General features: G+C 34.9%; 2 protein-coding genes across 2 annotated transcripts in view; one reads left to right on the top strand and one right to left on the bottom strand.

The window, feature by feature from the left end:
- Positions 1-27,924, bottom strand: part of rdo (reduced ocelli) — an 81,018-nt gene that overhangs the window by 43,476 nt on the left and 9,618 nt on the right. The window contains exons 2-3 of the mRNA XM_068289042.1: positions 18,713-18,807; positions 12,274-12,296 (exon numbers count right to left, since the gene is read on the bottom strand). The gene's annotated coding sequence lies outside the window, so the exon portion shown is untranslated. The remainder of the gene's footprint in view (positions 1-12,273; positions 12,297-18,712; positions 18,808-27,924) is intronic.
- On the top strand, positions 11,637-12,268 carry LOC137576139 (eukaryotic translation initiation factor eIF1-like). Its single transcript, XM_068289057.1, has one exon. It carries the CDS (start codon positions 11,769-11,771, stop codon positions 12,099-12,101), a length of 333 nt encoding a protein of 110 aa, XP_068145158.1. The 5' UTR covers positions 11,637-11,768; the 3' UTR covers positions 12,102-12,268.

The following is a 27,924-nucleotide window of genomic DNA, read 5'->3' as shown; positions in this document are numbered from 1 at the left end:
TAACTTGGTAGTGTGAGGATCCACTGTGGGACTTATGTTAGTATGACTAGGTGATGCCTACAGCATTTAATCAGGCAGGTTTTGTTCTATACAAGCAAAGATCATTCAATGATGTAGTCGATTTATATTTTTAATACACATAAGTATGTAAAAAAAAGACTTTATATTAAACATTACATTAAATCTTTGGTCAGAATAATGGTGAAATATTTGTCAGTTAAATATAAAGAGGTATTCGAAGCGTTTTAAATAAATTATAGAAAAATTTCTACAAGACTGAAACGGAAAAAAATCGGTTGTTTGCTAACATTAACAATTTTAATAATGTGTCCAAAATTTCATTGTAGCCGATCGTTAATTCTGTTGGTTATTTTTTTTTTGATTTTCTTCTTTTTATTTTTGCCGTCGTTGTTTTCATGAATTTTCAACCATAAAATGTCAATAATATGTTTGCTATTTGCGGCAGTATTTGCACTGCATTCGTTGGCCAGATGAAAAAGCCTGACAAAAAGGAAGATGGTGAACGTATACGAGACCCCTCAGCTGCTCCTTCAACCTGTGCCAAAGTCAATAGGCAATAATAAATATTGGAAAAGTGAGTGTGTATTGAATGGATATATGTGTGGCTGTGTGTATTGGGGATCGTGTGTGTGTGTGGGTGTGTGGGTGTGGGTCTGTACAGTGATGAAATTGAAGCAGCCGTAAAAATGGTTTGAGGGCCAAAGTAACGGCCATTGATTCGATGAAGTCTGCAGTAATAAAATGTATTGGCTGTGAAAATGTGATGAATAACTTGTATTAAGTGTTTGTAGGCCATTCGATAAAGAAAAATTTATGAATTTTTCATAAATTTATGGTGGAAAATATACAAATTTTCTGTTCAATTTCATTTTCATTTTCTCATATTTACCTTGGCAAGTAAGTCTGTCAACCATTTCGAACTAATCATACGCTTGGGCAAAAACCGCATTGCAGCTAAAATTAATCAAGAGTAAGCCCTTCAGCTTTAATGTGGCTTCCAGACCAAGTTGAAAGCAAAACCTAAATCCAACACACACGCACACAGAAAGCACATATATGGTAAATCCCACATATTAATTAAGATGAGTTTATGATTAAGCGTAGCTGTGTGGCTATCTCTCTTCGACTCGTTCTCGGTTCAAGTTGAACTATCTCATAGACTTTGATAACTAATTTACACACATTTATTACTCGTATTGTGCAGATGGACAGATACATATATACGTACATACTTGTATTTGTTTTCTTCCTTTGGAAATCATAACAGCTTGAAATGTTGCGCATACGACATGTGTGCGCCTCTTCCTACACCAATAATCCATTCTGTGGTATGGCTGGTGGGTTCTGTGTCAAAGCGCGAAGCTTAGATACAAAATCCCCTTTTGCTGAGAATATCATTGCTCATATTGCTTACACCCTCCCCTCGCGCATTCAACAAACTTCGCTGAAATACATACTGTTCACTAGTTAGCCATCTCTGGTTTTCAGCCAAATGAGTTTGTTACTCCAGTTGTGTGTGGTGGCGGATGAGTAGCTGTTGGTTGGGTTGGGAAACTGTTAACACTTTTCTAACTGCTTGGCTGCTGCTGGTTGTTAGCTTGTTGGCCATTAGCCAGCTTTCAGTTTTAATTAAAAACTACAATTCATAGGTTTTCTTTTTGCCATCACAAAGGAAATTATTTCACTTTATGACTCACACGTTCTTAAAGTTGTAGTGGGAGGCAACTGTATGTGTGAGGAGGAAGAAAATGATGATTAAAAATTCAATTTCGCTGTAAGCTTAAAATGGCATTATTTATGATGAAGAAAATTTAAAGAATTTCTTACAACAAGGGAAATTTGTTTGAAAACAAATGCAATGTCATTTATATTTCTACTTTGTGCTTTGCTCGCGAGGTGTGCTTTAGAACTAAGTAAGATTTATTTCGATGTAAAAAAAGTATCTCTGTATTTTTTGTTACTATCTCAAAGTCAGCCAAATTCCGACTTCAGAATCATAAATGAGTTTGATGTATTCTGTTCTAAATTTCTAAGAGGTTTTCAAGTTTTCCTTGAATACTTAACAATAACTCGCTTATTTAATAACCACACCTCGCACTTCTTAAGCCAAAATCCCAGCCGAAATTTCTGTGTAAATTTGCAAGCATTTTTCACCTTTTTTTCCCTAATATTTTCTTGGTTTTTGTTTCTTTGGTGTTGCGTTGTCAAATATTTTTTAATTAGGCAGAAAGGTATCCCGACTGCCTTCAAGCAGTAGAAATTTTGGCAAGTCTGACATCAAAAGGCTGAGATGTATCATGTACCATTTAATGTTTACGTTCATATATCCATCCATTGTCTCGATAGGATTTCCGTTTTGCATTTATTCATTTTTCTTCTTCTCCTCTCATGGCATTGTTTGCATGCCGTGACAGGACTCACAGCTCATATACACATGAAACTCAGTCTCCTCTCGCATTTCTAACTTTTTCGCTGCACTTTAACTCATTCATCAGTCATTCCAAAGGCAGATACATATAGTAGACATCCTTCCCATATCTCTTTCTCTGTCTAGTTGCCTCTTCTTGTTTCTTTCTAGCTCGGCTCCTAACATGTTTTTGCAATTTCAACGATTCTTCCGCTAACTGAGTTGGAATTGTTGTTGCTCCTTTGCTTTCTCTATGGCAGCTTTTGTCGTCGTCGTTGTTGGCGTCGTCATCAGCGCAATTCAAGCGGAATTCTGCAAAATTTACTTTGACGTTTATGCATTAAGTATACGTAGCGTGTGCCACCAGGTAGAAGTACATACGTATATGTAGTGTGAGTGCGAGTGGGCGTAGTGTTTGTTTAAGCGTATGACGCACATACAAAGACCAACATGCGAAGTATCTTAATAGTTTGTGACAAGAGCAAAACAGAAAATGAAAATAAAAGCTGAGAGCAGATAAATAGAATTGGCCGGAATTGTTTGGTTTTGTTTTTTTGAGTCGAAAATTGATACAAAACATGATTCGTTAAATGAATCTCGCAATGGTAGCTCTTTCAGTTTTAGATTTTCGTAAATCCCATATCATAATTTAATTTTTGTAAAATTCCAAGTTAAATTTAATTTTTATTGTGACTTGATCATTTAATTATTATTAAAAAATCTTTAAAAAAAATGATCCATCCACAATAGCTTTAGTTTTATATTATTGTACCTACTTTTGTTTTTAATCCACTTTGATTGGAGTTACTTAAAACTTCTAAATCCATTTCATTAAGTATTTTAAAGTTAAAATTTATCAAAAATAATACTCAATCACTGCTAAGCCCTATTGTTGTATGATCTTATTTTATTTTAGTTTCAATTCCATATCTCAAATTTTATTCAATTTGGTTTTATATTTTTTCAATTTTTTTTTATGAATTTGTTTAGATTGGTATGAGGAAACGCTTTGATTACAATTCACTGAATCCTGAGTGTTTTTTTCAAACGCGGAGCCGAGCGGGTGTTGCCTTAAAATATTGGCTGTAGATATTTTTAGTGTTCTGTTTGACTTTACGCACGAGCGACGGCATCATCATTTTCATCTTCCTTTACGTAGTAATCATTTTGTATTTTGTGACAGTTGGTTAAATGATTTTTCTCATCTCGTAATTGCCAGCCAATATTTTTGAGTTGACAGAGCGACAAATTGGCTAAATGTTGAACAATTTAAATGGTAATATCTCGACACTTTCCACGTGTACATGACATGTATACTCGTTTTTTGTTAATGCTAAAAATAAACAAAGCACCTAATAACTCTAATGTGCTCGGTTCCAGGAATAAAGAACAAGTAAAATGAACAGCCCATGCAACAGTTGGAGGCACACCATCATCCCGTTGGTTGTCAGGATTTGCCACACTTTTGTGTAGGTTTTGGTTTTGCTCGGCAAATTTTTTTCCTTTATACTTGTATATATAGATTAACAACCGTACGCGTTCGCATCAGTGTCCGTGTTTGGGGTCCATGATGGTCATAATAGCAAGCCGAAATCACCGAGTCTCTGTCTTTAAATGTTTCAAATTGCCAACAAGGGATTTGGCTTCATGGCATTTTACTTTTGCTTGCGCTGTCCGATAAGCGCCTGTAGTTGGGTCTTATCTCTCTCTTTAAGGATACTCGTATGCCGCCCCATTGCCGAGATTTATTACCAAGGCATTATTTTTCTCGTTTTTTTTTTTTTTTTTTGGGATACCTACAATTGAAGTAGCCTTTTTTATACACTTTCCACACATCTTTTAGATAGTTGTCGAAAAGTATGCAAATTATGTGCCTTTAATGTGTTACAAAAGTTTTCTCAAAACTTTACTCTCAATTTTATTCATTTAACAGGGAATAAAATAAAGTTTCAAGTATTGCAGCTTGGGTAAATATTTCTTAGTCAACTTATACATATAATATAATTAAGTCGAGCTAAAGCTATGACAAAAGCGACAAGCAAAAGGCAAACACACGGAGAAGGCTTCAGTAAATTCCGCAAAGTGCAAGGAAAAAATGCCGCAAGAGTTAAAAAGGGAAAGGGGAGATAAGACGTAGAGGATATGGTACAAAGAAAGTGGCATCATATGAGATTAAAGCAAAAACTATGCAGAAAGAATAAAATATTATTTAAGAAAGCAAAGGAATCGACTATGCGATACCTTAAACTTTTAAGAGTTCCCCACATTTAAGTTATTAAAAACAACAAAACAAATGGGTTGGTTATTTTCGACAAATGTTTAGGTTCAGGGGATCCTTAGAAACAGATTCTAATCTATGGATCTATAAGTTTCACTGGGCTTAAGTTTCTGCTGTCTCCATATCCCAAAGAACCCCAAATGAGTTTCTGTGTTTATTACTTCTGCTTTTAAAGATCCCAATAATCCGAACTCAAACAACATAAGTACATTAAATGATTTTTAAATCATTTACCCAGTCTAATGATTTAAATTATTATTTAAACATTTTTATTACAAAAACAAGTCGCATTTCTTTGTTGCTGAGTCCCAACTGGCACAAAATATAGTCTTCCCGTTATGTGAAACTCTTCAAAGTAAAAAGAAAACCTGCAAGAACAAAACCAAAGCCAAAGGCATCCAGAAAACCAAAAAGAAAGAAGATGGCAAAAAAGAAAGAAACTTTTTCCCGTCTCTAGATTTTTTTTTTTTTTTTTTGCGAGTTTAGTGAAGTGCGCACTATGAGAGACATAATTATGCGATTTAACACTTTAGTGTTGTGGAAAAGTGGAACAACCGACAAACCGCCAACATCATCTCTATCGTCCTGCCCATCGCCATCCTCATTTTCATTCCCATGCCCATTCTCTAGCTCATCTTCCATCCACAGCGTCATCATACTCATGCCAGATGAACAAAAGGAAGTGAAGAGCAAACCTGCGAAACAAGAAAAGGAAATTCGTGCTAAAAGTGCACTTCCACTACAAAGTGAGAACCACAACAGCAGAGCAAAAGATTTAATAAGAGGCAAAAGTTTATATAATATTTTTATAGCAGACGGGCAAGATGCTGCAACAGAATTAGTTAGACTAAGTAGGGGGAAGGAAAAATGCGCATTGCCTCATTTAAGTTGGGGTAAAAAAAAATATATATATATATATATATATATGAAATCAAATGGCTTTTTCCCTTCTAAATGGATAAACACACAAATAATGGAACTGAGACTGGAACTAGGAATATATAGTATATACATATATATAAATGCAAAAGGACCTAGCTAAACGAATGAACGCAATTGAATGAAAATTATGCCAACAGTCCTTCTCAGTCTGCAGATGACCTGCACGAGCCAAAGCTGAAAAATATGTATACCCTTTAGTTGCCAAGATAATTGGGGTATACTCAAAATAGTTTCAGAAAATTTTCATCATGTCCTATAAAATATAGTCAAGTAAGTTATATGACTTTAGTAAAAACTTAAAGAAGAGCTCGCAAAGAAATATAGCAGAATTTCTTGGTATAAGGTATCAGAGAGTCGTTCCATCATATTGAGTACACAATATTTTGTATAAAATAACTTGGGCCCCTTTCTGTTTTACAGATCAGTGAACTTTTGCCTAAACAAAAATTGAATTGTATTTTGACTGACGTTTGGCTCGAGGGCCATTTCATTTCTCTCTTTTGAATTTTGTTTTCTTTTTGGACGTTAAAGAAAATTTGTTCAAGCAATTTCCTGGTTAAATATTTATACAATTTAAATATAGTATGACCTTCCCATTAACAGTTGTTGCCTGTATTCTGCATTAACTGTGGCCTTGAGAAATCAAGCCAATCCCAGAGAAATGTTTCTAAAAATAGATGCTGTAGTTGCTGCTGATGTTGATTTTCTTGTTAAACAGTTAAACTGCCTTTAGTTGCCTACAACGCTTGGCAGCAGTTAAATGACATAATCAATAAAAACCAGGTTAAATTGAACTTTGACATGTGAGAGCTGAGGCCGCTGACGATGTGCCAGCGACTAATGAATGCCAATGGACATGATTGCCATGTCTTTTTATACTGCCGCGCCCTTCATCCCTTCTCAGAATGTCAGTCATGCAAACAAATAAAAACGTTTTTATTGTAATCCGCAAATGTCAAAACATTGCATTGCCGAGAAAAAAAACGAAACAACTCTTTAACCTATCTCATCGGGTGTATCCAATGAGTTGTGTGTGTTTTCTGTGGGTGTATTGTGCGGTTCACCTGGTAGTTTTATCGCATGGCACGAGTTGTTGCCCTTATATGCCTATTCTTTCTCCTTTCGCAGCTATCAAATGCGTACAAAAAGAATGGGAAAACCAAAGGAATAGCTGTGACATAGTTTCTATACTCTTTTTTAGTTATAGTTTAAGTAAAATTTGGTTTAAAATTAGAGCATTGTTTTGACTATATCCAACTGCAATGATTGCTGAGAGCATTTTCACGAAATAAACATAATTTTAAGTTGATTGTTTAAATTAACAAAAAAATTAATTATAAAAATACTGATAAAATCAAAATAATAAAGTCAAAGTAGTTGAAAGTCAAAGGTAAAAGACTTTCAATTTATTACAAGAAGTAATAAATTCCTTTCTTATTTTGGAACTTCATCACATACTAAACGTACCTTTCGTATGGGAGAGCATAAAAAAAGGTTTAAGGTCTCTATTGATTTTCCATTGACAAATGGTTGACATTTTTTTGTCATCGTTGAAGACTCATCTGCCTGACTCTCCGTACACACACACACACACACACACACAGAAACACAGGTTAAATAGTTTCAGAATGTCTGCCACATTAAAAAACAATTTCCGCTAAATCACTTTTCAGGCCAACGAGTGAAAGAGCATGAGTGAAAAAGAATAAAATGGGGGAAGGGAAGACAGGAAGCTGACACTTGCGGAAATTCCTTAACCCCAACAAAGTGAAAAACGAAGACGACGAAAGTCTGACAGTAAAGTGTGTAAGCAGACCAGCCTTATGTAACAAATCAAGTGCCAGAGGGTTTATTTTACTTTCCCCGCCGACTTTTTTTTTCTCTCTCTCCTCCTTTTTTTGTTGTTTGGTTGTCATATTTTTTGGCGAATGGTTTATGGAATGTTTATATTGTAGAAGAGTAAGAAAATGCTCTTACTTCGGGCACTTGGCTAATATTATGATTTGATTTTCAATCATTTATAAACATTTAAGCATAGAAGAGCGTTTGGGCAATGGTATCCTTTGAAAATTGTCTCAGAAGAGACCATTTGCATTTTATTTAGTTTTTGATTGAAATCCCAACAAATTCCAAAAATATGACTTCGAAATTCCACATTACTGTTCTTATCTGTTACAGATTTGGAAAAACAGAAAAGAGGATTATTATCCGATTTAAGGACATATCAGTAAATTAATAATTTGTTTTATACCCCTTGAAACTTTTTATAAATTCACAATCAATCAATTGCATGAATTTATAAACTCCAATTAGTAAAACATTTAAAAAAAATCTTGACAAACAGAAAAATGTGTCAAATTAAATTTTATTTTCTTGGGAGTGAAAAAAAAACATCGTATTACGTTTGCTAACTAAGCACTTTTAACATATTTAACCAAAAAGGTCATTCACATGTCTACCAGACTCTGGGCTTGGAAAGAAAGAAAACATATTCCCATAGATAATGTCCCTACCCTAGGGCAGGGACCCGAAAGCGCCAACAGCAGCAGGAGCAGCAGCAGCATAAAAATCTCTAAGAAATATTAATAAAAGATGAGCGACATTAGTGTCTTGGTTTTGCCACTGCCACTGCTGATACCGCTGCGTTTTCTTGTAAATGTTCAAACCAAAAACCGTAAAAGTCAAAAAAAAAAAAAACAGAAAGAAAGAAAAAAATATTTTTACTACTTCCCTTGGAAACAACAAGCAACTTGAATGGTCTCCATCGTCGTCTAACCTCGAGCATTTTGTTGACCTTTTTCTTTTCTTTTTTTTTTTTTTTTCTTCAACGTTCATTTGTTTGTTTGTCTGTTTGGTGCCTTTTGGCTTTGGCTTTAAAAGGTCGAATGCAAAAAGGAACAAAAAACAGAATAAAAAAAAAAAAAACAGAAACATACAAAAAGGGAAAATGTCTCATAAATTTGTAACACTTTTCCGTATAAGCTTGAAGCAAACTTGGCCTTTGCCACACAATTTGTCACACATACAAAAGAAGATAAATCATATACATAAATATATACATATACACACACATACAAGGATCAAGTTTATTCCACCTCGCTCTTTGTATTTCTGTCCCAGTTCCTCAGTCTATCTGGCTTGTGTCTTTGTAGTTCTGTTTGGACCATTTGATTAATAAATTGTTTAGACTTGACTTTGTTGGTAATAAAATATGAAATGCTAAAACTTCTAAGCATCAAAGGACTTGAATGTGGCAGAGCAAAACCCAGTCACCAAATTAGTCATGCTCATATATAATTTATGTCCATGTTGATGTATGTAAGCCAAACAGCAAGCACATTTAACCTCAGTTAGCATTTGTAAAATGATGCATATGTTGGCAAAAAAAAAAGGCAAAACCCAGAAGGCTAGACTAATCAAGCCAAAAGGCGAATATTCAATACACTTGAAAAATATACTTAAATTGTTTAATTGGCCTTTGCTACATCTGGTTTTTGAGAAGAAAAAGTTTAATTTGCATTTAAGAAGTCAAACTTTTGTGAAATTTAATATTACATTTTGAGCAACATATTAAAAAGTGATGATACATTTAAATCTTCTTAGTCAATTACCAGGAAAACTTATTTCGTAAAAAAAGAAAAAAATTTCACCTGATCAAAGGAAGAAAAACAACAAAATTAGTTGGACATTTAATAGCAATCCTCTGCTCAAAATGAAGATAGCCCTTTGGCAAAGGGTATACAAAGAAAGGAGCCTTCAAATTTCCATAACGAGAGGACCAAAACTTTTCTTTTGCGTATGCGTAATTTGATTTTTCATTTCTTCTTCGGTTTCTTCCTTCCGTTTTTCAGCCATGCATGATTTTTATGCGTTTACAGCCAGACATTTCTTTTTTTCTCTCTTCTTTGCATTTGTATTTGATTTTTTTTTATTTTTCTTGTGAGTATCGAGCTCTTTTGTCCTTTCGTTTCTTTTTTTTTCTCCTGGTGTGGTCCTTTTTTGATTACATCTCAATCAATTGGTGGCAGTTTTATGTTTTGCACATTTCAACATCTTTTGGTATGTTGAGCTCTTCTCATCTTACTTCTTTATGTTTGTTATGTTTTGGGTTGTTTTTTTTTTTTTTTTTTTACGATGCCTGCGGTGATTTTTTTGCAGAAAATGATTTTTATTTTCGCTTTCGCTAAACTTGTTTATGGCAAATTGCAAAGATATATACATTTAGTATATATAAATTTTCGTTTTTAAAACGCTGTTTTTTATTTTAGAAAATGCGTTGTTGCCAAAATTTAATTTGCCTGAGTGAAGAAGTTGATTAATTTTTACACATGGCTCTGGCCGCAGTATATAAAATGTTTATTTTGCATAGTCATAAACTTTTCACACACACACACACATACACGTTCAGCGAACAAATTGCTCGAGAGGCTTTTCTGGTAATCATCATCAAGCCAGCATTTTCATCATCATAATTATATAAAAATAAAAAGGCGAACAAATAAAAGACGAAAGGTAAAGTTACCTTTTTTTTTTTTTTTTTTTAGTCAGCTTTTAGCTTCTGCCTGGGCTTCTGTTTATGACAGACTTTCCCACACTTTAAACATTTTCACTTTTCATTTGAAGAGGGTGATGGTGGAGTGGTGGGCGACTAAACAAGCGAAACACTTGCAAGTTTTACGATTTTCAAATGATGTACGTACAAATTCATAGAATTTTATATTTAACAACGCCCAAAAGTATGCAATGGCAACATTTGGGAATGTATTTTGCTTGTTTGCCTTGTAGTGTGTGTCAGCATGCACAACAGTTGTTAGTTATTTAGTGTGAGAGCGAGAAGGTACATGTTAGTGGGGGAGTAAGAGTGAGAGCAAGAGAGTGGAGGTAATATTTCATTATTTGCCCGCACAGTTTTCCGCTTGAAAGAGAACATTCATCATACGCTTCGAACATACATACATACAGTTTGAAAAACTTTCACATGGTGTGGAATTTTTCATTCCATTCGGAAGATATTGGCAATTAAAATGAACTATATACAACATTTAACACAAATTTCGCTGCCACAAATTCTATTTTAGAAGTTTTTGTTTTAAATTCATACATTTTTTTTTCTTTCTTTCTTTTAGTTTTCTTTTTTTGCTTTTGTTTGTCGGCCATGACAAACTCATTATAAATGAAATGGCCAATGGGCCAATGGGAAAAGTTTTTCAATTTTTAGCTATCAAAGCAAGAAAAAATCCATCAAACATGGCCGGAACTAAGGGTATAACGAAATCGGCGTAGATATTCTAGAAAGTCTATAGAGATTAGATTCATAGATTCGTATTGATCACTTCTGCTATAATTCTTTATTCTAAAACTTTTTCTCTGGTTCCTTGTCTCTTCAAAATACAAATGTAATTGTAACTGACAACTTAATTATTTTATTCATTATTGAATCAGTTAACAAAGATTAGAAAGTTCTTTTTCTTTAAGCGATATAAGCCCCGACTAAAGAGTTTCATAATCATACTAGTTTTTAATCTGATTCTAATCCATGTATCTCGAAACTCTTTAAGTTTCTAACGACGCCTATGCTTCTATATACAATATCATCATCAAATATAAACGAAATAAACACAAACTTTTTGTTTTGTGCCATATGATATGCAAATTTTTTTGGTCGCCCGACAACTTTGTTTGCATTGCCACCAAAATCAATCAAGCAGAAAACCAGAGCAGCACCACAAAAAGAAAAAAAAAAAAAAGAAAGAAATGTAAATCAAAAAATTGTCATTTCTTAAATTTAAATTTATTAAATTTTCAATGACTGCGCATTGATAATTTCCACAAATTGAGCAAATCTGGATGACTAATTGAATGCTAAGTAATGAAATAATGAGCCGATGGCAATTTGTATTCATTAGTAGGCTTATTAAATTTATCTTTATATATTCTAAGCTCTTTGAAGTAGCCTTTGCCTTTCCAATCGTATTGTTTTCAGAGTAGTAATATTCCCAGAGTAAAATTTATATAAAAGGAAAATTATTTTGTTATATTGAATTTGTGGTGTAACGGAGCTTTTTAAGGATTTCCAGCGCTTGTCTATAGAGGGATATTTAGCATTTTCAAGTGATTCGCATGTCCATACAGAATTTAAATACTCGTGATCCCTTTGCGGATGCCAAAAATGGGAACGAAGATAATATACAAGATGGCCTAGTGCATATACGCATTCAACAAAGGAATGGACGCAAAACATTGACCACTGTCCAGGGATTGTCCACCGAATATGATCTAAAGAAAATTGTTCGTTCTTGCAAAAAGGAATTCGCCTGCAATGGAACTATAATTGAGCACCCTGAGCATGGTGAGGTGATTCAATTACAGGGTGATCAACGTGAAAATATTTGCCAATGGCTAACCAAGGCTGGCCTGGCTCGTGCTGACCGTCTCAAGGTGCATGGCTTCTAAAATTATTCGAAAACTATTCAAAATTTGATTCCAAATTCACCCAAAACTTGAAGATAGAACTGCATTTTACGAAACAGTTCTGGGCTGCTACGAAATTCATAAATACTTAAAACATAAATTAAACAAATAAGTTTGTAATTGATATTAATAAAACGGATAAAATTCCACTTACCTTTGCTATGGTTACTCTGCGAGCTGAAAGAAAAGGTAATGAGAAAAACCACATTAATATTTGTATCAAAAGGTTAGCTACTACAACAACTTGAGGTCACTTCAGGTAAACAGAACAAATATTAATGTTACACAAAAGTTAGTTAGTCCTTTTCAAGATACCTACTAATTAGACTGCAAGGAGGTTTGAACTTAAATATTTTTACCAAAGCTTCTGCTGTGTTTGTCTTAAAATGCTTTACTTTCGATGCTGACATATTAATACCTAACCAAATTCACCCTAGGCATACACAGGGTATCAATGTGATGTTGAATTTCCAAGGCAACGAAAACTTTTCAAGCTCAAGTGTGTTGGCCCTTAGGTCATAGTATGTACATAAAGTATGTAGCCATGTAGGTGAAATCGGTATCATCCGTAAACAAGCTAGTGAGAAATTGTCGCTGGTATTGGCCACAAGCAAAAAAGTTGGCAAAAAACTTTAAAGAGGAAGAAGTGAAAAGCAATAAATTTCATAGATGTTTACCAAAGTGGGGCAAGGGGTTGCCAAATTATAGTAGGTAAAATTTATATATAACACATTTCAATGAAAGGAAAATTTTATAGAACAATTTACTAATTTAAGGCCATTTCCTAATAATCAACGAATTTTCGAATAAAAAATTAATAATCAAAGATTTCTTTCTTTGAAAATCGCATCAAGTAGTTTATGTAGAGTATGACACATAGTCGCCTTATGGAACGATTGTGCACCCCTCTTTGCTTTTATCTCTGTTTGCATAGATCTCTATAAATTTTGTTGCGGTTTTGTGGCCATTCATCATGAGCAAACCCAGAATTAGCTGAACAAAAACGCAAACAGCGACCAACTTTCTGCTGTCTGTTACCACCCCATTTGTGGGCGTGGCATTTGCATAGAGTGGTCTAAGCATTTCTAGGGCGTTTCTGTAAACAAATGGCTAGCACTAAGTAAAACTAAAATGGTATGACAACAGCTCAGGGCAAAGCCAACACTGAGAAGGACACTGGTTGTATGGTGACATTGAAGCATCAAGAGTGGAATCTCCTTTGCCCGGGTAAACATTTTAAAAGCAAATGAAGGCGTTGCTCAACCTTGGAAGATTTAGATTCATTTATATATATATGTATGCGTGTATGTAGACAACTGGCAAAGGTCAAGTAATTGCAATTTAATGGAAAATTGCAACAAATATGCCATTAAAATCATCATTAAAAGACTTAAGCTCAACCAGAGAAGAAGAAAAGGAGAGCTGCAGTGGTTGTGATAGTAAAAGAACTTTAGCTTCTTCCTTGAAAATTCAATTATCCTTGTTTCTGGTAGCAAAATCGAGCCAAGCTGCCGAGAGTTAATCAGTTTTACTAACTTCATTTAGGGACCGTAAAGAAGTTTTTTGTATGTTGGCAGGATGCTACGGAAGCTTGCTTCTTACTTTAAGCTTCTCATCTACCAGGCAATTTCATGGCATTCACTTGCAATCCTTTACAAAAACTTTTCCCACACGCCTCCACTACTATGGATCTGCCCCTCTCTTGCCATTCTATTACATTGAGTTGTGTGTTTACATGCACTCAGAGAAAGTAGCTGCTGCTGCTGCGCCTAAAAGTTGCCTAGGATAAATGTTGCAGCATGCATGGAGAGAAAAGAGACGAGATTTATGGCCAGACAAAAGCATTTGGATAGGTTGTGGAACTGGAAAATTGCGGGAGGTTGGATTAGGTTAAACCACATTAACCCAGTTGTCGGAAACATGTTTCGATTTAAATTTATGGTTTCATTTTGGTTAAATAGTAACAAGAACTTTAATTGAACATTTTGAATGATTTTTGTGTTTAACATGTCTATAAATTTTCTGTTTCAAATAGTTCAGTTGAACTGTTCTAGTTAGGCAAATTCCTGTTAGCTGTTTCATTAAGACCGCCACGGAGCTCAGGCGCAGAAGCAGTATAAAAGTGAATTCCATTTTAAACCATTCGTTTTAATTCTTATTTCGGGTTCGTCCAAAGGGAACATTTTGATACGTACGTATGTATATCCTGCCAAATCAAATTCAGTTTGCCTTGTAAATAAAAAATTCTACTGTCCACTTCATGTCGAACAGTCATGATTGTGTTTTTCTTTTATTATTTATGATCTAACCTTTGGCCCGATAAATTGGGTCAAGTGTCTGTAACAAGAGAAATTTAAACTCAATTCAATTCACTTCATAAATCAAAGATAGTTGGCTTCTTAACAATTATAAAACAATTAAATTGTCACATTTAAACAGGCAACAGCAGCAAAGCAAGCCAAGTCATTGCCAAAGGACTAGAAAGAGAAAAGCGAAAAAATAAAGAAGAAACAACAAAAGAGCAAATGTCTGTTTCACCGACATTTCCTTCCCACTATACACACACACACACACACATTGAACTTCCCCAATCGAAAAGGAAATGAGAAGAAAAAAAAACATAATATGGCACTTCATTGGACACGGACACCCAGTTACAGTTACATTTACAGTTTCAGTTCCAATTTCAGTTCCATGCCAAGGCCAAAAGTATCAAACTCTCAGACACACACACACACACACACAGTCGATTGACTATAACGGTTGTTGCCATTATTTATTTGCAGCAAATTAAAGTTCCGAGCACACCCTGTGAGTCAAGTGTCAGCATAAATGAAATTTCCCACCACAAACTTCCGGCAAATAAAACCGTGCAGCAACAACAACAATAAAAGCACTGTGCATGTGCATAACAAAGAGCAAATGTTAACGGAGTGAACTCGACTTCTTTTTTTTTGCATTTTTTCATCGATTCCTTTTCGGACATGGACACACTTGGCTTGACTTGGTTGAGGAAATGTATACAGAATTCACACAATTCAATTGCCAACGTCATTTCCGGTTTGATGTCTATTCAATGGAAAGAAGGGGGAATAAAATCGGGGGTCTGACTGAAAGGAATGAACGAAATGATGATTGCATTTTTGAGAGGACTGTTAAGAATGATTTGCCAATATTAATAACTCTCCTAACAAGCTGATTATAAAGTACAAGGGAAACCGGATATGAATCATTTGTAATTCACTCATAAATTCAAGTCAAATGGTGTAATCGTGTTTCTTATTAGATGTTATAGAGCTGCTTCACCCATGTTTGACAGTCCCGACATGCTTAACTCTTAAACATTGTAAACATCATTTAGAACACAAGGAAAAGCAAACCTCAGAACAAGCTGGTAAAGAGAAAAATATCTAATAATAAGACTTTAATCACTTATGCCTTTACAAATATTAGAATTAAGGCCCTTACAGAAACAGAAGCGTCTAACTACTTAGATGAAGGTACTAGCATACCTCAAAACCTAATAAAAACTGTCAGTATTCCAGAATTATTATATGTAAAAGTTTTTTTTAGCTCATTAAATGGAACTTTCTCTTAGCCAAGGTCGAAGCTTTTAAATATTTCTTTGGTCTGCTATCCTCTCCCTTTTCCGTGGTCGCACACAAATGAGCCGCATCATTTCCGTTCTGGTTGCTCTGTTTTTTTTTCCCTGCTCCTTCTCCACTTTTGCAATTACCATGAAGGTGTGCAGAGTTGTTAAAAAAGAAGCAGTCTAAAGACAGGAGGTTAACTAACCAAATGAGTGTGCAGATAACATGGCATATATGAGGAAATGGAAGGGCAAAAAACGACAAAAAGTAGAAAAGGGTAGGAAAAAAGGAAAAAAAAACACAAAGACAGGGGAAAAAATAAAACAATTTTTGCAGAAAAGTTGAAGTGAAGCGTTACATTTGGCTGGGTTCCGTTCGCTTTAGTGTCCAGTCAAGCGCTTAGACAATTTTTTGTTGTTTTGCTTTGCTAACTTGCCATACCCTGTAATCAGAAGTTAAGTGTGTCTATTTCAGAGTTTAGTCCCTCTTGATAAAGATCTTTCATTTTAGGAAATGAATATTATCACAGCTTTATCTTCAAATGTAGTAAATGGAATATGGCATATTCTTTTTAAAGTATTAAAACCTATACATAACAATAGTATTAAAAAGATATATTTCAAAAAATGGTAATTGAAGTCGCCAGAGGGTCATACACTGAGAAACACTGTCCAATTATGCACTATGGGCAGTAGTAATCCATAACTACAAGGTATTCGAAAAGCCGTTCAAATTACTTTTTCAATGAACTTGTTGATTTTAAATGGTTTGGCCAGTTCATTTGGTTTGTTGGCTCTGAACTTCAATGTTGTTGGCTATTTAATTAGCCAAGTTAATTCATTAAAGACTTCAAACTTGCTTTTTTGCTGTGTCACCTGTCTCTCCCTCCATCGACCGAACAGGTGAAGAGGCAACAAACTGTTTAAAGCATTTTCCATATTTCATAGGAATCCTTAATCTTATCCTGCTTCTTCTTTTGTATTCCTTGCAAATGTTTGCATTTAGAAATTATGAAATATTAATTTAATTAAAACTGCTCAAGTTTAGTGTGAGCTTCTAAAGGTACCCCTGAGAAGAAAAGAGAGCGAGAGTGAGAGGAAGAGGTAAAGGGCAACAAATTGCAGCAATTAATGTCATCAGCTGGCAACATGAAGCATTTTAGTCAGATAAATAACAACAATGATTCAAAGTGGTTTGGCTAACAATGCCAAACAATGCCATTGTGTTTTTGTTAGCCAAGTGTTGCCATTCTGGCTAGTTGAGGACGAGGGTTCATTTAGACTGCTGTCAGTTTGGTTGGGGGGTGTGGCATGTGTATTTTGCATACTGTTTGCTATCCTCAGCGATTGGTTGGTAAATAAAAACACAGAAACTATGGCGCAAGTTAGTCGACCGGGTTTTGTGACTAATTGTAAAGTTTACAAAATGAATTGTTAACTAGAGAATAGGGTGAAGTATTGATTTGAGTGACTTAAAACTAATGTTTTACATTATATTTTTCTGTCTTTTTAAAAACAGGAAAAGAGAAAACCAAAAAAAGTTTGTGTTCTTGAGGTATCTTCCAAAACCACTCATAAATATTTATGTATAAAAATTAAGGATCAATTTCAGTCTGGCACAAATTAATTTATATTTCATTAATTTAACAAACAATATTTATATCTATACTAAAAGACTTTATTAAGTTCCTCTTAGTTGCTTTTCATATTGGCTAAACGAGAATTCCAATGCCCACAACTAAATGACCGAAAATTGTATCACATTTTCCACGTTGTTGTGCGTTTGTGTGTGTTGGTGGGGGAACAACAAATCTGTGCTAATTAACTTGAAACCTTAGCATTTACCTTGGGGGCGTTGAGACTTCATCTTCATCTTCCACTTGCCCAGCTCCATGCCAGCAGCCTCTGGGGCCGATGCCAACATAAAAATGTCATATGTCAACTGCAGGCTGCCTTGTCAGCACTCATTAAGCTCTTAACCTCATTCCAAGCTCGAAGATATAGAGCAAGAGAGACAGAGACAGAATGTGTGTTTTTCTTGCCCTCTCACACATACATACATATACTGGACAAATGCAAGTGAGGTCTTTACTACCGAAATGTCGACACTTCTTGTTTGGGTTGAATCGGGCTTTGTTTTTTTTTGTCGCCCACTTTAAGGATCCAACTTGTTGGAGAAATTATGAATGGTTGAGCTCAAAATTCCACTCGTTTTTCCTTCACTTTTATTCCTTTCAATGAATTTAACTGCTTTCTTACGATGTCCCGAACCACTTTTTTTCTTCTTTCTTTCGCTCTTTCTCTCTCTCTCTCTTGACTTGAATGAATGAAATCAAATTAATTACGAAAGGCACAGGGAAAAAAAATAATAAAAGAAAGAAAGGAAACGACGATGAGGTTGATGATGATGATGAGGCTGAAGAAACACCAAGGCGAAGGATTCTACGTTTTCCCTTATGCACATGCGTGAAATTTTCTTTTCATAATTTATTTTGCTTCTTCCGTGCTTGTTGTCATTTTCCTTTGCTTTCCCTTTGCTCAGGCATTTCCCAGGCGCCTCTTCTTCTACTTTGATGGTTATCATCTCAAACAACTTCATCAGTTAGGCAGAAAAAATAACAGAAAAAAGGGGTTTTTCTTTAAGAAAAACCATTTGACATACCAGAAGGAGGGAAAGGAAACATCTGTTAAAGGTTAAATGAAAGGTGGACAAAAAAGAACTTGATTTTGCTTATGAAGAAATAGATTGCATTGCTTGAAGTTCTAAAGAAAATTTTTCTTGTTTTATTTATTTTTTCCATTTTTAAAACTGATTTCCCTTTAAGTCTGGTTATGCTTGTGTAAATCTGTTAGCATAGTTTATATTTAAAATAAGCAATTGAAATTTATTTGAGTGATAGTTGTTTGGCAAGGATATTGGATACTGTCAAAGCAATGGCAAAACTGTCAACTGACTGTGGTATGACAGAGAATGCTAATAAATATGTCAGCAATATAAACTTACCCTGGGTATTTTTTTGGTATTTCTTATTTAGTCTTCTCACTGTCTGTGTGTGTCTCTCTCTCTCTCTCTCCTTCTCTCTCTTTCAGTTAGTTTGTCTGCAAAGAATAAAACATTTTCCATATATATTTGGTTGTATTAAACTTATTAAATGAGACGACAAGCAAAAGTTGTAGACTTAATTAAACAAGTAGCAATTCAATTAGGGATACAAGTAAAACAGAAAACTCTGGGGACACAGGTGTGTGCTAATAAAGGCACACACACACACACACACGTACATACATAAGTAGATTGGCATACACACGCAGTGAGACAAAGATGAGGTAATGTGTGGTAAACCACAAAATCAGAAATGTTAATTAAAATCACTAAGAAGAAATCTGAGGTTTACGGGGCAAAAATGGTATTTCCCTTTAGCCGCTCATATATTTTACCAAAGTTGGCAACAAATTAATTTGCCACCACAAATTATGACACTGGCAAAATGGTTGAAGCCCAAAGAAATTGTAATGCAAAAGTGTAGCAAAAAATATTAACAAGGCGCAGTTAAGCCAGAAAAGAAATAACCAAAATATTCATACTTCAAAGCGGTTGCTGAATTAAAAATACTCTGTATTAAGAAAAAATATCTGAACTACGAAAAGGACAGTCGAGTGGAACGTTTAACTTTCGAAAGGTTGACAATGACTCTGCTTTCCATATGAAAGGGTCATAACTTGCTGATCCAGTGGATATAAACAGCTCAAAGCATTCAATTTGATTTCGTTCAACTAACCAGTTAACCCTTTTGAATGAAGAGTATCGCCTGAGGGGACAAAAGGACATATGAATTACATTTAAAATTCGCAATGGACGTAACGGAAATACCGGCATAACCATTGCAGGAAGCTCCAGCGAAGTGCAACAAAAAACAGTTGGATGTATACAAAAAATAAAATTGGTTACACAAAACGAATATTCAATTCAATCGAAATAAAATAAAATTTGTTAAATTTGTTGATGCCTCTTTAAAGGAATTAAAGTCTTTTTTTGTTGTTTGCAGCTTAAACTTTTGGGTTTGGGTTACTCTTTGATTCTTGGTCACGTGGTGAGGTTTTCGCTCAGAGCTCCCGTCTTTCCCCCCTTAACCTATAATACAATTAGGAACAACAAGTTGCATTAAAACGGCTGCTAACTTTCATTAAAAACCACTTAACCCAGACCAGGAGGACAACAGAGACCACATAGAACCCAACTCTTCCAACTCTTCAGCCACCCACCTCTTGACCCGCCCCCCACTTGACCCACATGAAGAGGGGTGAGCCAACAGCAACAAAGAGAAAGGCTTCAGTCGGGCCAGCGGCACGTGGATGCTGATGCTTCTATGACTAGTTAGTTGGCTTACTGAAAGCTTAGAAGTGGGCGTGGCTTAGTGTATAGTTTTTGCATAGTAATGGGAGTGGCCACTTCTACACATCGTTAGTTATCATAAAGTTTATTTTTGGCTCTGCCCGGAAAAAGATATTTTTAATTAAATGAAAGGCAAAAAGTTCTTGGGGATTGGAGTAAAAGACAAAAAACGAAATAAAAGTGGTTAAGTCAAAAACAGTTGCATACTTATGTGGGCAGACAAGTCGCAAATTGGTGAAAATTTAGCAAAAAATCTCAGCAAACCAGAAAAAAAAAACATACCAAAGCAAAAACAATGCGCATCCTTCACCTTTTGGACTAAAAACACGCAATTTAAGTTAATATAAGAGGATTTGACAATTCACAGAGCTTAGTGAAAAATTGTGAAAATCGGAAACACAACAAAAGCTAATCTTTTAAATATTTTTTTTATGAATTGAAACTACTTCAACGATTTTCTTTCTATCTGAAAACTGGGTTATAGAATTTGGGATTAATTTAGTATTCAATTCGACTGCAGAAAAATGTAAAGAAATACTAAAGAGTATAAATTGCTTAACACTGCTATAGTCAATCTGGTTAATTTTTTTAAATTTTTTGTTTTAATTTTAAATTGTTTTCACTTATGAATACACAATTTATTGATTAAATCTTCTTAATTTAATTTCCCATAAAATCGATGAGGCTATTTACCATAAATGATGTCGATTTATGCCTGAAATAGTTTAAACTTTGTTTGTTTTTTTCCTTGCAAAAATGGGACGCAAAAACATGACATAAAAAACACTTATTTAAATTTCAACTTATTGCAACTTTTTGCAATTTTTCCCCACAGAAAAATAAAAATTTCTCTGCTCTGGGCGTACGTGTGTATGTGTGTGTGTGTGTGATAGTGTGCCATTTCAATTTCCAGCCATTAGTGTCGCGGCGTTTAAAAGTAGCTAACAAAACCCAAAAAAAAAACACAAAAAAATAAAAATAAAATTTGAAAAAACAGAGAGAGAGAGAGAAAAAGTTTTTGTTTTCACGCTTTGGCATTAAAAGAAAACAGTTGGGACAAGAAAACCCCCCGCCCAAAAAAAAAGAACAAAAAAATGGAAAAAATGAAAAAGTAACAGAGCGAACTTTTTCAGTTTTGTCTGCAGTGCCTTCATTCACCCTTCTCCGCCATTTTTATTTCATTCACCCAATTTCGATTTCTCTGGGTTTCGTTTCATTTTCTGTGTTTTCCTTTTTTTTTTTTTGCCTAGCCATTTTTCAACTTTTGCTGTTTTTGCCAGCTCTTGTTTGTTTGCGAAAGAAAAATTAAAGGAAAATAACAGCAAATAATGAAATAGAAATAAGCGAGCAATGACTCCTTACACACACACACACACACACATAAAGAAATAACACATTTTGTTGGCAAATAAGTTTCGTGCTAACAAAGTTCTGTTGAAGCAAAACATTTGAAGTAATCTGTAGACAAAACGTTAGTAAAAGGAAATAAAATTTGTAGCTTAACATTTATAAGTCTTTAATTGTAATTTTTTGGAAAAGAATATATTTTGCTTTTCATGTGGGTCCATTTTGTGTATGCCTTAAGTTTCATGGAATTCAAAAGAAATCGATACAAACCAATGTTTCGAAAGTATGTTAAATTGTTATTTATTTACTTATGACAACTAATCAAAAGCTTGTTATTGCGGCCTCTTTTTTGAATTCAAAGAAAATGTATTTTCCAAATGTACTTTTAAGTTCAAAGCAAATGTTACTAAGGATAATAAATACATCCATGAATTAAAGAGAAGCTAGAATTCATAAGAAGTGAGAGTAGCTCTAACTGACTAACATATTACTTCGTCTTAATTCAATTAAATGCAAAATCATATAAACTTTTGTTTGTTTGTCTTAAACATTTAAGAGTTAATGAATTTGTATCTTTTCTTAAAGATGTGTTAAGTTCTTTATGAACTTCAATGTCACCACTGGACAGCCCTCTTGGGCTTGAGTTATTTAATTATTTGGAAGCCAACAAATTTTGCAGCCTGTCACCTTTCAATTAAACATGTTGCCCGAACCTCAGTCACCTCAACTTTAAGATGGCTTTAAATAATTACAATGTGAAATTATTAAAATTTCATAATTGCCTTAAATGGCCGTGAGCGTTAAGCCGAACAAACTGCTGTCCGACCAGGAAGAATAAAAAAAAAAAAGAATCACCCAGGCCAGACCACCAAGCAACAGCCAAGAGCAACCGAAACCGTAATAACAACAACACGGACAACAGTTACCGTAATAAGAGCAGCAACAGCAGGCGAAGTAACCACAAGGACATGGACGCCATTCGCCAGTCGCTTATCTATGTGCATAAGTTATGAGCATGAGACCAAGCAGAACAGAAGCCTCCTCATCGTTAAAACGTGTTCAATGTCACGTTGGGTCACGCCCACAACTCAAGCTGGCCGCCCACTCTCCTTCAGGCTTTTCACTGATGCTCTATGGTCGACTCGTGTCAGTTTTGGACAGGCAATTTTTTCTTCCTTTTTTTTTTGTATTTTAAATGTTGAAATAAAATGTTAACTTGCAAAAGGGAATACATTAACACATATTTACAATTAAGGAGCATACGAAAAGTAAGACTCCACCCATAATCCCATTCCATTTCATACCAAATGCACTAACGGGCCTCGTGGAAGTTTCACATATAAAATTCAAGAGGATCCAAAGAGCATATTTTTATTTCTTGGCCATAGGAGGCTCTCTTAAAGCCCAGAGTCTCACAGCCAAGTGACCGCAAAACGATGCTGAGCAGCTGCCGGTACTTTCTTCCTGGTAAGCAAATGAGGCGTATCGAAAAGGGGAGGCTGCATGAGAAGAGACGAGGACACACGAAGGGAATGTTTCTGCCAATACATATGCAGGCATTGGAGAATGCAACCAAGGCACTTTTCCCTTTTCCCTTCTTTTTTTGTTTTTTTGTTGAATATCCTTGTTTATTTATGCTAAAATTTCACAGCTCTTTTGGGGTGTGCTGCCAAAAAAAGTAAAAAAAAAATGTGCCAAAGGAGTGTTAAGGACTTTACGGGAAACTTTATCGTCTGGTTTTCCCTCCACGCATTGTTAATCTTTTATGGCTAAACGAATATATGGTTTGGCTCTTGAAATTGTATGGCCAACACTAAAACTGCAAGCATATATTTTAATGGCAAATGTTGCTCTTGGCTTAGAAATTTGTATAAAATCTTAAATGGTTCTCTCAATATTCGATGTGAATTCATTTTGGAAATATTTCAAATTGTATCTTATATTTCTTCTTAAAAGACTTAAATATTTATAATATTTAATTTTTTTGACGATAAGAAGGTCAATTCACAAAGTATTTAAAGACCAAGATATTGACAATATTTTAAAGCCTAACATAAAATCCGTAAGAGAATACCATATCAAAAACATTTTACAAACTTTTCCATCATAATATTTTATTATACGTGGGCCAAAGCAGAAACTGTGCGCATTCTTTTGATAAAATTATTCTGTTAACCTATGAACACTAACCATAGAACACATAGATGGGACAAACTCATGTTTTTTGATTGCAAACGCTAGCCTAGTCATGGAACCCCAGAGAACTTCGGGAAAACCCGAACATTCGTACTCTCAATGAGAGCGTAAAGTGGGGAGAGGGCCAAGCAGCTACGAAAATAATTTAGTGTAGCACAGACTACAGAACGATGAAGGCAGGCCTATGTCGCTTGTGATTTCGTTCTGTCTATGTATGTGTACACTCGTCGGTACATGCTCAGGCTTCGTAGTGTGTGTGTGACGTGAAGTTGTACAACATCGCATTTCAATAGCTCGCTCGACCAAAATTTTTAATTTTCGACAAAACAGCGACAATGCGAATAGGATATGCCCCTGTCGAAAGAATATCAAGAAATATTGGCCTCAGCTTCGTATGTATCCCGGTGGCTGTGCCGATAAAGTGCTCGCTTGGCGATCGGAATGTCCCTGGTTCGAACCCCAACTCGTACTCGTTAAAAAGGTTTTTCTTTGCCTATTTTTTTATTTATATAAAAATAAACAAAAAACATAACGAAAAAATAAACAAAAAATATTAAAAAAAAAAACAAACCAAAAATAAACAAAATAAAAATAAACAAAAGGAAAAAAACAAAATAGAAATAAACTCGATTATCGTTGACGAAGGTTTTTTTTGTCTATTTTTTTTTTTTGTTTCTTTTTGGTTTGTTTTTTTTTAATATTTTTTGTTTATTTTTTCGTTGTTTTTTGTTTATTTTTATATAAATAAAAAAATAGGCAAAGAAAACCTTTTAACGAGTACGAGTTGGGGTTCGAACCAGGACATTCCGATCGCCAAGCGAGCACTTTACGGCACAGCCACCGGATACATACGAAGCTGAGGCCAATATTTCTTGATATTCTTTCGACAGGGGCATATCCTATTCGCATTGTCGCTGTTTTGTCGAAAATTAAAAATTTTGGTCGAGCGAGCTATTGAAATGCGATGTTGTACAACTTCACGTCACACACACACTACGAAGCCTGAGCATGTACCGACGAGTGTACACATACATAGACAGAACGAAATCACAAGCGACATAGGCCTGCCTTCATCGTTCTGTAGTCTGTGCTACACTAAATTATTTTCGTAGCTGCTTGGCCCTCTCCCCACTTTACGCCTCATTGAGAGTACGAATGTTCGGGTTTTCCCGAAGTTCTCTGGGGTTCCATGACTAGGCTAGCGTTTGCAATCAAAAAACATGAGTTTGTCCCATCTATGTGTTCTATGGTTAGTGCTATGAACGAACAATCATGCTTTTAATACAATTAGCCAATTTGACAGTAAAGTCAAAGCCAAGTTCGGCAATGACAAGAAAGACGAAAAGAAAATTTCACAAAAATTTCAGTCAGTTAACCCTAAGGGAAAACGGAAAAAAAGAAAATGTAGAGGGAAAAAGAGAAAATTGAATAACTTGTTGGATGAAGTCAGAGGAAAAATCTTGCCTTTCATCACCATAAAATTAAGAAGCCAGACAGACGACATAGAAATTTTTCAGCGTGGGCTCGTTCACTCGGTTTTCTGCTGTAGTAACAAACAGATTTGAGTTTGGCTTTTAAGTTGCCAAAACACGCAGCCAGACAGGCTTCAGGCCAGCCAAAGGGCTCGAAAGAGGATGAGCCAGAGTGAGAGGCAAATCCAAAGCAACAAAAATATAGATATACGTGCAATTATTCAAAGTGCAAAAGAAAGGCTTTTTCTTTAGCGGATGAAGAATAATTTTAAGGCACTTCATACCTCGAGTTGTGGTTAACTTTTTCGTTTGCCCTCCTGTATTTGTACATACATATATTTGTCTATGTGTGTGTAGGAAGATGTCAGGGTGTGTGTGTGCTTGTCGCCAAATATTTTCATTCCAGTCAGCTCATCTAATTTATGGTCGTAATTTCTGCTCCTAGACTGCATATTAATTTAACATAAATGCCGCCTCATCATAGCCGTCTCATCAGCCCAAATTATACCCAAATGGATTATATGTTTTGTGTTTTGCTCCTTTGCCAGGAAGCGCTCGTCCTGTATCCTTGTTGTTTCTGTTGTCGCCATGCTAAAGATCAACATTAAATTACCCTAATCAAATTGTCATTACGCATATTTGGCAAGTTAATGAGTGCGTGAATTTAAATCAAATTAGCAGCCATACAATTTGCATGACAATTTTTGTTGTTCTTCTTCCTGATATGAAATTGAATTCATAAGCTAACTCAAATTAATCAGTTGTTAAATCCGAACCATAGCCAAAAACGTTTAAAGACTTTGTGGGAAATACAAAAAAAAAAATTAAAAGAGGAAATATCGTAGAAACAAAATCAAATAAAGCTTAGTTAGCAAGCAGTTTAGAAAAGTTCCTTCAACTAAATATATGTAGACTTAAGCATATAAAACTCTTAACAAGACATAAATGCTAGCAAAAAAAAAAAAAAAACAAAATGGCTAGAATTGAATGCAGCAACATGAAACATGAAATGCCCGACAAAATTTAGAGAGTCGACTTGATCATACCCTACTTTTTAAAAGATTATTAAATTTCTCTCTCATAATGGTTCGAGTCTTTGCTAAATGCTACTTTCTAACTATGATTACCACATTGGTATTTTTCAAGGATATCTTTATTCCAGATTCCACTCAATCACTTTCCACAGCAACACCCTCATGCCAACTAGAGTGTGTTTAGGTAAAAAGGTTATCATGTATCTTAATTTGCTTGATGGCCCCATAAAACTTGAATACGTAAATGCAAAGCGTTTGAGTTTTCTTGTGGTCATAGACTCTTTCTTCGCTTGTGGTAGAAATAAAGCGATTTCTGTGGAAGCAAACAAAATACTTTAAACACTTTATCCAATTGTACTCAAATAGAAATATATTAGCTTTAAAATTCCGAAGTCAAGGTACTGAAGGTAGAACTTTTCATTTTACCTTTAACAAGAACGGTTACAAGTAACAATTAAAAGAATTTATAATCATTGAATATGAAAGATTAATGCTTCGAAATGAAATTGGCAATACTTTAGAAGTTGAAGTTGAATGCTGCACTCTCTACCAGTATCTTTGAACTGCTTCCACATATGCGTGGCAACATTTAAGCGGCTTAATGATTGGGTGAATCAAAAAGTTGAGTTTTTAAAATAGTAAATTATTGATATAATTACAAAACAAAGGATGTTTCCCATACACACAATATACATACATTTGCTGCCCCTGTCTATTAGAAACAAATTGGAACAATTGTCAACTCTGATTCTGTCGAATTACATATGCGCTATATCCAAACATTCTATTCTACTGTAGAGTATATAAAAAAAGAAAGCAAAAACTTGCTCATACAACAAAGTTCTGAGGCAAACACCTCAAGCAAGTTGAAGATGAGCAAATGTAGAAGGAGAACCCAAGACGAACTTTCAACTCAACTGAAGTTGAACTTTTATTTGTTTGACTCGTAAGAGCATCAAAGTTTTGTTTTCATCCCCTCTCCTCTCGAATTTTCGAACTGAAGTTGTTGTTGCTACTGCTGCTGATTTTATTGCAGTCGATGAGATCCCTACGCTTGGATTGGAACTCAAACGAGCATAAGAGGTTTCCTCTAACTCTGTCTCGTTCTCAGCCTTTGCATCTCTGCCTCTGTCTTTGTCTCTGACTCTGTCTCTCAGCGAGTGCACTTTAAATTACTCGAATGATACTTGATGCGGCTTGCAATCAAACCAGACCAAACCAGACGAAAACCCAGAGACTTCATTATTTTGATAGCAATTAGTAAATTGAGTTGTATAATTTTTTCCACTGCACTTCGACTTTTACTGTATGTCTGTGTGGTTGTGTGTTGTCATGCAATTAGTGCAGCACGACTGACCAAAAGTTTTTTTCCTGTGGCATACGTTGCGTATGCTTGATGCGGAACCGCCAGAGCACTTGAAAATGTTGGCAATTCTGCAATTCGTAAAAATTTTCTTTTGTGTTTTGGTTTGTAATTAACTTGTTCGCACTGCCAAAGAGACTGAAGAGATGAAAGTGACCCTCCTTTTTTTTTTTTTTGCTTTATTTCCTTTATAGCAGTGTATACTGCACAGCTGATAAAATAAACTGCCAAACTGCCGATTCGCTGACAATGCAAACGATGGGGACAACTTGAAAGAATAACAAACTTTCACAGAGATAAATGTTTGTGTTAAAGACTCTTCCTTCTTTTTGCTCGCTATTTGCACAAGTGTCACGATATTTTATATCGATTCTTTAAAGTCTATATGCATATACTTTTAGGGAACTTTAT

This window comes from Drosophila tropicalis, unplaced genomic scaffold, assembly GCF_018151085.1.
Source record: "Drosophila tropicalis isolate 14030-0801.00 unplaced genomic scaffold, ASM1815108v1 contig_1187, whole genome shotgun sequence".
NCBI classification, from domain to species: Eukaryota; Metazoa; Arthropoda; class Insecta; order Diptera; family Drosophilidae; genus Drosophila; species Drosophila tropicalis.
Note: the sequence above shows the minus strand (reverse complement) of the source record. Positions and strands in the feature narration are given on the sequence as shown.